Source organism: Geotrypetes seraphini, chromosome 3, assembly GCF_902459505.1.
Source record: "Geotrypetes seraphini chromosome 3, aGeoSer1.1, whole genome shotgun sequence".
In the NCBI taxonomy this organism is placed as follows: domain Eukaryota; kingdom Metazoa; phylum Chordata; class Amphibia; order Gymnophiona; family Dermophiidae; genus Geotrypetes; species Geotrypetes seraphini.
In genome coordinates this window covers 326,316,152-326,331,001 of record NC_047086.1, presented here as the reverse complement: position 1 = coordinate 326,331,001, position 14,850 = coordinate 326,316,152, and the positions used below count along the sequence as shown (strand labels likewise).

Below are 14,850 nucleotides of genomic sequence, written 5' to 3'. Positions count from 1 at the left end.
GTTGGACGTACATATGCTATCGTTGAACATTGAAAAATCCAAAGTAATGATTTTTCCCAACAAGGAGGGACTTTTCTTATAGACCCCTCTTACATTCAAATCTCAATCTATTAAAACCGTACCTTCATTTAAATTACTTGGAGTAACTTTTGATAACAAATTTATTTATCATCTTCATATCAGTACAGTGGTCCAACATTGCTTTTATCGGCTCTATATGATCAGATCATTATCGAAACTATTAGATGCCGCATCCTTCAACATTTTGATTCGCTCTCTCGTGATCTCGTGCATTGACTATTGTAATGCCCTTTATAAAAGTATAACCAAAAAAGAAATACGAAGACTTTAGATAATACAAAACACCGCCATAAAAATCATATTCAATGCAAAGAAATCCTACCATGTCACCCCATTGTTGCAAGTTCACTAGTTGCCAGTGGAACACAGAATCACTTACAAAATTCTCCTGTTAACATTTAAGACTAGACAAAACAATCAACCTGAATTTATAAATAATCTTCTTACCCCTTATATTCCTTCTAGGTCCCTAAGATCAACAGCTAATAACCTTTTCTCTATACCATCACTGAAGTTTATATATACAATGAGGTCTACTATCTTCTCTGTCACTGCTTCCTCTCTTTGGAATAGTATTCCAAATTATTTACGCGAAGAATCAAATCTTAACTTTAAGATGAAGCTAAAGACATTTCTCTTCCTTGATGTCTTTGAGACCTAACTGTCCTTTTAAGGGCAATTGAGCGAAAATACTATTGAGTTTAACAGCAGCCCTCCCTATTGCTTTTTCCCCAATTGTTCTCTTTTACTTTGCCTAATGTAGTTCTTGCCTTTTACCTTTTGTTCTTGTTTGTCTTTGTTTTTAATGGTTTTTAAAAATTTTTATAGTTACAGTTTGGGGACGTATTGTCACCTCAAACTTGTACCTTAGTTAAAGTTTGTTTTCTGTTTTTATAAATTTGTACACTGCCTAGAAGGCTGATTGGGCGGTATAAGAAATTTTAAATAAACTTGAAAGCCTCTGGGACCCCAAGAGCGTTGAGATCACTTTATATGAATACCCCTTCTTACCTAGGCGACCCCTTTCAAGAGCCAAGCCATAAGACAGAAGGGACCCGGATCGAACATGGGAATGGGACCCTGAGTCAGAAGGTCATCCAAGAGAGTCAGAGGATCCGCTACCAGATGCCTCATCAGATCCGCGTACCACGGTCATTGAGGCCAATTCGGAGCCACCAGAACCACTAGGCCCAGATGGCAAGTTATGCAGAGAAGAACTCTGCCCACTAATGGCCACAGAGGGAACACATACAATAGCCCCTCCGTTGGCCATGGTTGAACCAGAGCATCCAGGCCCTCAGCCTGACCGTCTTGCGATGACTGAAGAAGCAAGGGGTTTTGGCATTGACACTTGTGGCCATCAGGTCCATGAGGGGCTGACCCCAAGACTGCACTATCAACTGAAAGGCCACCAGGCTTAGACACCACTCTCCGGGATATAGCACGTGACGGCTTAGGAAGTCCGCTTGAACATGCTGAAATCTCTTGAAGGTACGACTCCGCCCAGACCATGAGCAGAGCTGCCTCCTGTGCCACCAAAGTGCTCCTGGTGCCCCCCTGATGATTGACATAGGCCACCGCCATGGCATTGTCCGAAAGAATCCTGACTGACTTGCCCATCAGAAAGGACTGGAAAGCTAGCAACGCTAGACGAATAGCTCTGGTCTCCAAGACATTGATCGACCAAGAAGCCTCCTCCGTGGACCAGGTGCCCTTAGCTGAGTGACCTAGACACTGAGCTCCCCAAATGAGAAGACTGGTATCCGTGAGCAGCACTGTCCACTGTGGCTGATCCAGACTCACCCCTTGAACAAGTTGGGGGTCTGGAGCCACCAATGAAGACTGTCCCGAGCTAAGCCCAGAAGCAGAACAAGATGATCCAGACTGTGCCTCAATTTCCACAGTTGGATAACAACATCGACAGAGCCCTCGCATGGTGCTAACTAGCATAAAATTATGTAGAAAGTTCTAGCTGCACCCTGCCGCACATGCTTGGGTGCCTTCCCACCCCAGGCATGAGTAGTGGTACTTCATTCTCTCTTCAGCCAAAGAGCAGATGAGATGTGCTCATCACAATCCTTGTGTTGCATGTGAAGAGGTACCTTCCCTTTGGTTTTTACTTAGCTTATTTACTTTATTTTTCCTTATAATCCTCTTGTTTTCATAATTTTCCTTTCGGTAGTATTTAGTGGCATTTTTAAGTTTCCTTTCTTTTTGTTGGGCTAGGCCTCTATTTGAGCCGAAGCATTGTCCTTGAATTGAGTGTGCCTTTTTTTCAGCTTATAATTCAGGAATTTAATTTGGCCACAGTTCCAGTTCTTTTTAAGATGTCCAAGACCTCCAGTAGCTTCAAGAGATGTTATCTCGGTGGTGGACCTGCACAATTAGTGTATCGGATGTCTTGGACCTGACCTTAATGCAAATGCCTGTTTCTCTTTGTTCTAAAATGCAGTCCAGGACACAGAAGGCTCAGCAGGTCCAAGATGAGAAGCTTTTTGGCTCCTCGGAGGCTGATCCATCAACATTGGATGCATCAACATTGTTGGCTGCCCAGACTTCAAAATTCCACTGGGAATGTACCGACAGAGTGGGTCTCCACCTGTTTCGACATTGGACACTGTTAATCAGCCTTGGGACTGGTCAGCATCAGACCCAATACAGAGGATGCATACAGGTTTGATACCATCCTTGGCACCAAAGGATGATGCTGAGCATTGGAGGACGTCAAAAAAGCATCACCATCAATATTTCTTGATGCACGATACTGTGAGTGCCGGGACATTGGGTGCACCAGTTCCCAAAAAAGCATCGGCACTGAGGACTTCTCTCCCTCTTTATTGGAGGTGCCGGTGTGCTTATCACCAGGCAACCAGGTCTCAGCTTCTGATTCAGCACTGAAGCCTTATTATGCTGTCCATGTTCCAGTTATCTAGCCTTTGCCAATGCCCGACTCCAATGGACGGTAACAGGCAATCCTCAGGAGAAACTGGCTCAGCTTCTGCAGTTGTCAGACTGCATTGGTATCAAATGAACTTTTGCCTGTGGAGGGTCAGCCTTCCCTCCTTTCAAAAGCCTATGCACTGAGCCCCGATGCCAATCTCTCAAAGGGTACAGGAGCTGGCCTTGGTGCCTGCATCACTATCATTAACTTCATGGGAGGAAGCATCTCTGGAGTCAAATTAGGAGTACACCTCAATACCCTAGGAAATGTGGACCTCGTTCCACAATCTAGAGGCGGGCTGAGCCCATCTTCAGTTACTCTAATTTGGAGGAGGACTCTGATTGGAACCACTCATGGGATTCAGATGATGATCCACATTACTTCTTGGAGAAGGAGTCTTATGGAATCCCTTCTGATCTGTCACCATCTCAGGAGAGAAGAAAGGTTCTGCCAGTCTCTCTCTTTCACTGGGTTTGTTTGGTCATTCCATACTAAAGAGGAGCCTAGGGCCAAGATGTTAGTGGTCTTGGACTATGAGCAATACTCCCTTTAAGGATTGGCCAGGTGAGTGCAAATTTTTCTCATGTGAGTGGTAAGTTCTAAAAATATTTTTTTTGTGTGTGAGCAACAAGTTCTAAACATTAAGTTTTCTAGATTTGCAAGTATTTTTGTGAGCGACTATGTAAAATCTGTGACTGACGCTCCTAGAATGTATGAGCAATTACTCATGTGCTCAGCTTAGAGGGATTATAGACTGTCTCTCCTTCCAAGGAAGGGTTCACGGTAACCAATGTACTCTATCTTTAAGGACCAATTGACAAGGAATTGGGAGAACCCACTCTCTGCAGGTCACAGCAAAGGTGGTAGATATTCAATACAATATCCAGAAGGGTCCCAGATTTGAGAAGTCCCAGATTGCTCACCATTCTCTGGCAGCAGAATTTGCTCTCAAGAGAGCTAGAAGCTCTAGGACTCATGCCTCAGTTCTCCCTGTCAGAGAGGCTAGGACCTTAGATTCTTTTGTGAAAGAGACTTTTCATACCTCGATGTTCATTGCCTACATCCAATCCCATCAGCTCTACATGAGCATATACTTGAGATCTTTGGCTCGCAGTACATTTTCTTTGTCTGATTCTCTTCCACTGAAGCAGGCTGAAGAGCTTCACCAGCTGGCTAAGAGCAGCTGCAGTGTAAGAAATGACCAGGAGCACCTAGGATACCTTTGACATGGCATCCAGACTCTTCGCAATGGGTGTTGGAATGTACAGACTCTCATAGCATGTCTCTGACCTAGATCCAGTGGTTCAGGAGAGGCTTTCCTATGCACCTTGCCATGAAGACAACTTGTTTTGGAGACAAAGTTGAAGAGGTGGCTGATCACATCAAAAAGCATAAGACACTATTCAGATCCTGTATTGGCAACTTGCAGTTGCCTCTTCCTCCTCAACTAGAAGGTTTTTTGGTGGGCAGCAGTGGCATCCCTACAGTTCACCTCCTTCTCACTCTGTTCAGCAGTCCCAGACCCAGTGTTGCCATCCATGTCAGTCCCACCAGCAGAAATCCCATCCAGCTCCTCAATCGAAGCAAGGAGTGAGCTTTTGACTGGCTCCAGCAGAGCATAGCTGCCATCAAAGGAACTGTCTTGGATGACCTATTGGTAGAAGGGAGGCTGAATTTGTACCATTGAAAGGTAGCCCCTTGTAACCTCTGACTGGTGGGTTCTTCAAATAGTCCATCTCAGTTACTCTTAATTGGCGTCTGTGCCCTTCAAATTGCCCATTGAGTACATCATTTCTCAGCACAAGCAGGTACTCCTTCAGGAAATCTCTGTCCTTTTGACAGCCTATACGGTCAAACCTATGCCACCCATTAAAGGGAAGGGATTTTAATCTAGGTACTTCCTTGTGCCCAAGAAGATTTTTTTTGGGGGGGGGAATTCTTTCCTATCCTAGACTTAAAAGCCCCCTATTATCATCATATGCTTGTCTTCTTAGGGCAATACCCAGGGAATGCTATTCCATCTATCTATTTCCTTCTTTGGACGTCCAGGTGTAGGAGCTTGGTCCACCTCATGTTGTCATCATATGCTGCCTTTCATAAGGGTTGCGCCCAGTAGTGCACTGTCACTTGGTGTGTTGCCTAAGGTGCAAGCCAAAGTTGTGTTTTAGTGCTCGCCTTTGTGCTGCGACTGATTGAGTAAATATTAAGGATTTCATTGCATATCCAGTAGTTAGAAAATGGGTGATATGCATTTATGTCTTGCTGAGAGAACAAGTATGAGCCTGCCAGAGGGATGCCTATTCCCTTCGGCCAGCGGGCCTGCCTCTTCAAAATGGCAGGCCTTTCCCTCCTCAGTGCATCCTGGGATGTGCCAGGACGGGGTCTAAAGCTCTGATTGGCTCATGTTGCTTGAGGCCCCTCCTATGGGAGGCGTCTTAGGCGTCCATAGCTCCAGGTACATAACTTAGATTGTGAGCCCACCAGGGACAGAAGTACTGCATAGAATATGTACAGTGCTGTGTATATCTAGTAGTGCTTTAGAAATGATTAGTAGTAGCTTCATCTTATCATTCATGCCTGAAAACTTATATTCTCAAAGAACACCTTACAATTAAACAACTTTGCTTTATTATATTAATTTTGTAACCTGTGTTATTTACGTTTCTAGCAAAGATTTATCCTGAAGAAATAACACCGCTTGTGCCAGCGGTATCAGGTGAAAAGGTTACTGAGGACCAAAACTGCTTTTTCTTTCAAAAAGTGTTGAAGTACATGGTAATTCAGGTGAGTCTATATGACATTACATCTCTTTTAATAAAAAAGAGGTATGTTGTCTAGATATAATTTACTGGAGTTCTTCCCCTTTTCCTCCACTGTCATGTCTTGATTAACACCCCCCTCCCCTTTTTACTTTGAAAATGTGAGCCTCCTCCTAGATGTATATTCAATGTGTAGAATACAAATCCTAATAACCATCCTGGAGTAGGATGATACTATACTAACATGGTTTCCTTCTTAGACCATGATGTATTTTATTTGATCAAAAGACTCCATTTGAATCTTAATTTAGATTTGCTAAAAAATTTAGGGGCCCTTTTTACAAAGCCACGGTAAGCAACAACATGTGTTTACCACAGTAAAAAAAATGGTTATTGCAAGGTGCACTGAGGCATCTCATGGTAATTTTTGGATGTGTGCACTAACCATACACTAAAAAAATATGTTCTCGTTTGCGCCTGGGTATTGCTGTGCACTTACCGATCAGTGCAGGTTTAGTGTACAAGTCCCTATTAGGTGGCAGTAGGGATCACACTCTAATGAAAAAATAAGCACATGGCATTTAATATGGAAAATAAAAAAATTGGCCATTTTACTCTGGTAGGAAAAAAAGCCTTAGTGTGAGGAAATGACCCATGGATAAAGAGTTATTGGATGAACAGGGCTCTGTAGTGAGGTCTTCTGGTGTGCATTGCTTTCTCTAGAACCTGATTTATACAGCATGAATTCTTTGTAAGACCACAAACACCCAAGACACTACTAAGATTTCATTCGTGTCCTTACTGCAGCGATGTGTTCATCATCGGTCTTGTCTAGGCTCGAGTTATTACTCACAATATCAAAATCAACAACTGGTGTATTGTATATAAAAAAAACATTAAAGAAGAGCACTTAACTTAAGCCCGCCGGCTACCCAGCCGTTTCACTCGGGGTTTCCTCAGGGGCTGTGTCTCTTCTATGAATTTACACCTCTGCTTTTTTAGCTTATGAGGGGTAAGTGATTTGCTCTTCTGACACTACAAACCCTCATAAGCTAAAAAAACAGAGGTGTAAATCCTCATAGAGGGTCCTTCCAACTCTTCGTGGCTTTTAACCCAAACAGACTCGATGTTCCTGTTACTAAGAGATCAGTATCCAATTGGGTAACACACTCTTTCCTTTGCGTCCACTCAGACTGGGCTGATGTTTCAGAGCCATGAAATAGCCCACAATGTCTGAGCTATTGCTGCTTTGGTGGCACATTCCCGCTTTATATCTATTCGTCAGCCGAAAGCCTGAAGTCATAATGCCGTTGTACAGGGCCATGGTGAGACCTCATCTGGAGTACTGTGTGCAATTCTGGAGGCCACATTACAGTAAAGATGTGCGCAGAATTGAATCGGTTCAACCGACGGCCACCAGGATGATCTCGGGGCTCAAGGGTCTCTCGTACGAAGAGAGACTGAACAAATTGCAGCTCTACACTCTTGAGGAACGTAGGAAGAGGGGAGACATGATCGAAACATTTAAGTACCTCACGGGACGTGTCGAAGTGGAAGATGATATTTTCTTTCTCAAGGGACCCTCGGCCACAAGAGGGCACCCACTCAAACTCAGGGGCGGAAAATTTCATGGCGACACCAGAAAGTATTTCTTCACAGAGAGAGTGGTTGATCATTGGAACAAGCTTCCAGTGCAGGTGATCGAGGCAGACAGCGTGCCAGACTTTAAGAATAAATGGGATACCCATGTGGGATCCCTACGAGGGTCAAGATAAGGAAATTGGGTCATTAGGGCATAGACAGGGGGTGGGTAAGCAGAGTGGGCAGACTTGATGGGCTGTAGCCCTTTTCTGCCGTCATCTTCTATGTTTCTATTGAAGACATCTGCAAAGTGGCTGCTTGGTTCTCTACTACTACTACTACTATTATTACTATTAATTACAGTGGTACCTTGGATTATGAGCATAATCCGTTCCAGGAGCATGCTCGTAATCCAAAATGCTCGTATATCAAAGCAAGTTTCCCCATAGGAAGTAAGGGAAACTTGCTTTGATATGTTTCCACCCCCCACCTCCCCCCCCGAGGCCAGCAGCGCTGCTCTCCCCCCACGAGAACCGGCATTGCTCCCCCCGAAGGCCCCCCCCCCGAACCGGCACCCTCCCCCCCCCCGCGATCCGGCACCCCCCCCGTCGCCATCGGGCAACCCCCCGCCACGACCTGAGGTCCCCCCAACCCACCCGAACCCTCTTCTTACTTTTCTGTAGCCTCCGCAGTGGCACCAGCACCAGCATGTCCTGTGCGTGGTGCCGGTGCCTGAAGATCTGCTTCCTGTGCTGGGCCTTGAGAGTTCACGGAGGCTACAGAAAAGTAAGAAGAGGGTTCGGGTGGGTTGGGGGGACCTCAGGTCGCGGCGGGGGGGCCCGATGGCAGCGGGGGTGGTGCCGGATCACGGGGGGGAGGGTGCCGGTTCGCAGGGGGGGCGCTCACAAATTGAAGCGCGCTCGGTTTCTGAGGTGCCGATTTTGCAAATGTTTTGCTCGTCTTGCAAAACACTCGCAAACCAGTGCACTCGTAAACCGAGGTACCACTGTATTTCTATAGCGCTACCAGATGCACGCAGTGCTGTACAGTCACAAAGAGTAAGAAAACAGTCCCTGCTCGAAAGAGCTTACAATCTAAACTTTTTAGTACAGCTTAGTAAAAGGGCCCCTTTGGTTTTTAACTGGAGAGTAAAAAGGGGCCCTTTTACTAAGCTGTGCTATAAAGTAGCCAGCACAGTTTCCTGTTCCCTGAGTGTAGCAGTAAAATGGCCCCATTTTCCCTTTTAATGCCCACATGCTAATTTCCCGATTAGAACGTGGGCATTAGCACATGAACACTTACCAACTAGAGAATGACATGGGGACATTTTCCTGTCCTGTTGAGTTCTTTTCCTGTCCCTGCTCCATTCCTGCAAGCTCCGTCCTCATCTGCACAAGCCTCAAACACTTTAAAATCTTGTGTTCAAGGTTTGTGCGGTTAAGGCTGAGCTTACAGGAATGGGACAGGTCAGGGAAATTGAGTTTCTGCGGGGACTGGGAAAAATGAATGTCCATGTCATTCTCTATTACCAATACCTATTTCAAAGCAGTAAGCTCATGAACTAATCAGTTAGCATGTGGCGATGCACAGTAGATTCTCAGTTAACCGGCACCCATGGGGAATGATAGATGCTAGATAAATGTAGTTTCTGGTTGCTTGAGTTACTATTAAAAATAGGCCTAACACTATACCCCATACTATACCATACCATAAACTGTTCCAGACAAACTACCAGACATGTGGTAGGTGAAGCGTGGGCGTACTCAGGTGTGGCGTACCAAGTTTACACTTAGATTTGTTGCACAGTGGTTAAAGCTACAGCCTCAGCACCCTGGGGTTGTGAGTTCAAACCCATGCTGCTTCTTCTGACCCTAGGCAAGTCACTTAATCCCCCCATTGCCCCAGGTACATTAGCTAGAATTGTGAGCTCGCTTGGACAGACAGGGAAAAAAATGCTTGAATATCTGAATAAATTTTTTTTTTTTTTTTTTTAATATCTTTATTCATTTTTAATCTTTCAACAAGTGTACAATTAAAACCATACAAATTCCTGTAAACATCACTTATAAATCTGTCAATAAATACAAAGTTGTATATATAAAAACCCAAGACCCAGCCTCCCTCCCTCTTATTGTTATAAAATAACACAATCAAATAAGATCCCTTTCCCCTCTCTACTATTTACGGCATATATTTCAAGATATAAAATGGTGTTTAATCATCACAAAAAGAAGTCATCGGCCCCCATATTTTATTAAATGTCTTATAATTTCCTTTTTGTATAGCTATTGAATAAATTAACGTAAACTGTTCTGAGCTCTCCTGGGAGAACGGCATAGAAAATTGAACAAATAAATAAATAAAATTTCTGCCAGAAATTAATTTAATGTTCATTTTTATTTAAAGTATTATAGTATTTCTTAGATTTGTTTTGCTGGTTGCTTGAGCTCCAGTTAACAGAGAGTCAACTGTAGCTATGCTGACTGATTAGTACGGTACATGCCTACTCTCTGCCAGAATGTTTAAAAATGAATTCTATTTTTTAGCATGTAGGAAGGGTGCACTGATTCAAAAACTACCTCAGTACATTTGAGCATGCCCACAGTGGTGATTTTTAATCTGCATTAAGCACGTGTTAGTACTTACTGTATCTTATTAGAAAGGCCCCAAAGAGAGATTAGACGACTGGGCTGAGTGATTACGTTGCCCAAGGCATATTAGTGGGGATGTAAGTGATACATAAGAACATAAGAAGTGCCTCTGCTGGGTCAGACCAGAGGTCCATCGCGCCCAGCAGTCTGCTTGCGCGGCGGCCCATCAGGTCTGTGATGAGTAGGAGTGCTTTGTGGCTAGTTAGAAGCATGTTGAGCTTAGTATATTTATATCTGTCTATTCCTGTATGCTTTTTTTCTGAATCGTCGTATTAACATAGAGGTTCTAATTAGAGAATGACACAGTGGCTGTTACTTGCTGCTAGCCCGCTGAAATGGGGAGAGAAAAAAAGCAGTTGCTGCGGGTACAGGGAAATGACATTCACCACTCCGTGGAGTGGTGAATGGCCTTGTCTCCATAGTGAAGTGAGGGAACGTGCGGTCCAGCAGCCCTCTCCCTCCTTTGTTTCAATTGCCGCCATCCAGGCATCTCCCTCCCTCCCTTCCTCTCACCCTCGTGGTGATTTTCATTTTTCTTGTCTCTCTGTGGCACGAGCCTTTCAACAAGTGGCGTATGGTTGCTTGAAACTTCTCTTCTGATGCAACCGGAAACAGGAAGTTGCGTCGGAGAAGAAGTTTTGGGCAGCCGCACATGACTTGCTGAAAGGCTCGGGCAACTGGGAGACACAAAAATGAAAATTGCCATGAAGATGAGGGGATGGGAGGGAGGGAGATGCCTGGATGGTGGTGATCGGGAGGGAGGGAGCTGCTGGACTGTGTGAAGGACGCTTAAGGGAAGTGGAGAGAAGGGGAGGAGAGAGAGGAACAGACGCATGGAAATGTGTAGGGGAGAGAGAGGGGAACATGCTGCATGGAAATGGGTAGGGGAGAGAGAGGGGAACACGTTGCATGGAAATGGGTAGGAGAGAAAGAGGGGAACACGCTGGAAGGAAGTGGAGAGAGAGGGGGAGGGGAAGGAGGAGCAGACGCATGTTAGTGGGTAGGAGAGAGGGGAGAAGACGCTGCATGTTAGTGGGTAGGAGAGAGAGGGGAGAAGGCGCTGCATGTTAGTGGGTAGGAGAGAGAGGGGAGAAGACTCTGAAGGAAACTGGGGAGGGGAGAGAGTGGAACAGAAACTGAAGGGAAGTGGGGAGGAAAGAGAGGGGAGCACATACTGGATGGAAGGAGGGGATAAAGAAAAAGATGCTGGATTGGGAGTAAGAGGATAGATTTAGTGAGATCCTGGAAGAGAAAGAGGGAAAGAGGTGGTAAGCTAAAGGTAGACTCAATGAAAGGGAAATTGAGGACTGGAAAGTAAGTAGACAAGAGGTAGAAAACAAATTTTGAAGGAAAAGCAGAAGAGACGAGGGAGAGATAACAGAGCATTGGGGTGGGGGAGGAGACAGATACCAGATCTGAAGGGAGGAAAGGAGGAGAGAGATGCTAAAAACAACCTGAGGGAGGGAGAGATGGGAGGGAAAAGACAGATGCCAGACCATGGAGTGGAGGGAAGAAGATGGGTGCCAGACCAATTGGAGGGGAGGGAGAGGTGGAAGGGAAAGACAGACGGTTTCTGGTAGAGGCATAGAAATAGAGCAGATGCCATAAGGAAGAGGCAGAGAGAAGGCAGACTGGATGGAAGAGAATGACGAGAAGAGAAACCAGACAACAAAGGTAGAAAAAAATTTATATTTCTTTTCTCTTTTTTTTTTTGCTTTAGGATAAAGTAGTATTGGAGATGTGTTCAGTATAGAATTATTCGAGGCTTGTGCAGATAGAATCACATGGTTTGCGGGGACGGGGTCGGGGACCGAGCTCACGGGGATGAGGCGGAGACAGGGACAAATTTTTCCCCCGTGTCATTCTCTAGTTCTAATCCAGTCCTCAGAACAGTTCCAGTTAGTCAGTTTTTCAGGATATCTACAATGAATAGGCACGAGAGATTTTTATACAATGGAGACAGTGAATGCTAATTTATCTCATGCATATTCATTGTGGATATCTTGGTTTGGAGTGTTGAAAACTCCTATATTAACAGATGATATTCTGAAATGTTCATAGTCATGCTTAACATGGTCAGAGTAGCAGCGACAGCACCCTGAGGTTGTGAGTTTGATTCCCACTGTAGCTCCCTATGACTCTAGGCAAGACACAAACCACTTCATGGTCCCATATAAACTGCTTTGATTGTGTAAACCACAGAAAAAGCAGTATATCAAGTCCTATCTCTCTTTAACACCATTTATTTACACTAGCTATACAATTTTATTCAAGTCCTTTCAGGCTAAAATATCATGGGATGGTCATTTTTCATATTGCTTAAACCAGCTTTATTATATCATATAGAAAACTTTTCTACTTGACATATGTTACAATTTAGCATATTGTTCTTACATTTGAAGGCTGCCAGTTTAGAGTGGAGAAATAAGGAGAATGAAGACACCGGTTTTAAGTTCCTTTTTTCCTTATTTAGAAAATATTATCTTCCTCATGTATTTCCATCTTTTACAAAATTAACCAATCTGTACAAGCCTGTGTTGGGTAAGTAATGACTTTTTTTAAAGTTATTTTTATGAAAAGTCCAACAATACATAGCAAAGGGGAGGAGGTGAATGAAATTTTGGCACAGATTAAAAAGGACTGGAAAAATAGTTAATTTTATTGATACGTATTTATAGTAAAACTGCTCTTAACCTGTTTTTGCTTAGTGTTCAAAAAAAGAGATTATATACTTACCCTGGTAAGCTCTTTTCCAGTAGATAGGTGAAATATTCTAGACAAATGGGTAGTATCCTCATAGCCGCATGCCATCTGCAGAAGGAATCCAGTTCAGATTTTTCTCTATGCCTCCTGTGTATTTCACTGGGCTCCTTAGCTCCACCTACAGTTAGTACTCAAGCACCAAGAGCCAGCAAACCAACTGTTCTTCTCTAATGAAGTAGCATGAGAACATCAGCAGCAAAGACCTAAAAGGAGCTCAGAAACTACTCTCACCTAAAAGAGAAACATATATATAATATTTTTTCCAACCCCCAAGGACTGACAGGCACCCAAGAAACAAGTTGGAGAAGCATAATCAGAGTGAGACAGTAAGCAGGTGCAGGACAGACACGGCGGGAGTCTAGAATGTTTCACCTATCTACTGAAAAAGAGCTTACCAGGGTAAGTACATAATCTCTTTTTCCAGTGCAATGGGTGAGACATTTTAGACAAGTGGGACGCACAAAAGTAGTCCTGAAAAAGCTAGTGCTGGCTGACTGTGCCAGCCCTCAAGACCGAGAATCTAAAGGCCCCCACATTTTGCCCCCACATCCACTCTGTAAAATTTGGCAAACGTGTGTAGTGAGGATCATGTTGCTGCCCTGCAGATCTACACAGGGGATCCACTAGCTTCGGCCCATGAAGCCATACCTTTCGTAGAATGCGCCGACGGAAACAGGAGACTGTTTTCCAGAAAGAATGTAGGCTGACAAAATGGCCCTATGAATCCATCTAGACATCGTGGTCTAAGATGTGGGAACACCCCACTTAACAGAATGAGTCAGCACAAACAGAAGAGCGAAACTCATTTGTTACCTCCATATAGTGAAGAAGCATTCTACGCATATCTAACATAGAAACATGATGGCAGATAAAGGCCAAATGGCCCATCTAGTCTGCCCATCCGCAGTAACCATTATCTCTTTCTCTTTCTGGGAGATCTCACGTGCCTATCCCAGACCCTTTTGAATTCAATAGGTTCCTTAAAACATGATCCTGTGCTTTTGAAACTGTAGGCTGAAAGACAAATGCATTTCCTGATTAACAGGGAAAGCCTAAACCACTGTTAGCAAGAAGGAAGGAACTGTACACAAGGAAACCCCAGTCTCCGAGAGCCAGAGGAACGGTTTCCTGCAAGAAAGAGCCTGGAGATAGGAGACACAGTTCGCTGACATAACAGCAATCAAAAAGACCATCTTGAATGTTAAGTCCAAGAGAGAAGCAAACTGAAGGGACTCAAAGGGAGCCTGAGCAAGACTAGACAAACCAGGCTCAGGTCCCACGAAGGGAACGGCTATGGAATCGGTGGTCTGATGCAAAAAGCCCCTGTTCAGAAATCTGGCAATGTCAGGGAGAGATGCCAAAGAGGAATGATGACTCTGGACTCTAAAACAAGAGAGCACAGCCACTTAGACCCGAAGGGATGCCACACTGAGGCCTTTAGCAAGATGAGCCTGGAGAAAGGCAAGTATGACCCAAATTGGAGCAGAATACAGCTTTGTTGGTGACTAAGGCTTCCACACTTGAACGTAAGCAGATATAGTAGTCAACTTATTAGATTTGAGAAGAGTGTCAATGACTACATCAAAATCACCTTTGTGTACTAAGGCTGCATGCTCAAGAGCCATGCCATAAGAGCAAAGCGACCCAGGTCTTCCATACAAATCAAACCCCTGTGTAAGCAGGTCTGGATGAGTGGTCCACTGAAAGCCGTGACCCTTGCAAAGACACATCAGATCTGCGAACCATGGTTTGCTAGGCCAGACTGGAGCCACCAGAATGACACAGCCTTGGATGTCCATAAGTCATCTAATGATGACTTATGGACCTCTCATGAGCTAGGGAGGAAAGACATATGGGGGATCCCCTGAGGCCATGGCTGCACTAGAGTGTCAAGACCCATGCTGCTGAGCTTGGTCATTTGACTGAAGAATCGATCTGCTTTCTTGTTCTTTGCCGTACCAGGAGGTCAAAGTAGGGCTGACCCCAGTGCCGTACAAAGGTTCAGATTGCCGCTGGGGCTAGTGCCCACTCACCCAGATCCAAGGTCTCCCTGCTGAGGAAGTTGGCCTAAACA

General features: G+C 44.5%; 1 protein-coding gene across 8 annotated transcripts in view; it reads left to right on the top strand.

Annotated features, from left to right (window-relative positions):
• Window positions 1–14,850, top strand: part of RALGAPA2 (Ral GTPase activating protein catalytic subunit alpha 2) — a 1,036,168-nt gene that overhangs the window by 110,163 nt on the left and 911,155 nt on the right. For all 8 annotated transcript variants that reach the window (XR_004538694.1, XR_004538695.1, XM_033936259.1 and 5 more), the window contains 2 exons: window positions 5,691–5,806; window positions 12,416–12,554. Coding sequence is in view for 6 of the 8 variants with exons in the window: in XM_033936259.1 (XP_033792150.1) it covers window positions 5,691–5,806; window positions 12,416–12,554 (255 nt within the window). In the remaining 2 variants the exon portion in view is untranslated. The remainder of the gene's footprint in view (window positions 1–5,690; window positions 5,807–12,415; window positions 12,555–14,850) is intronic.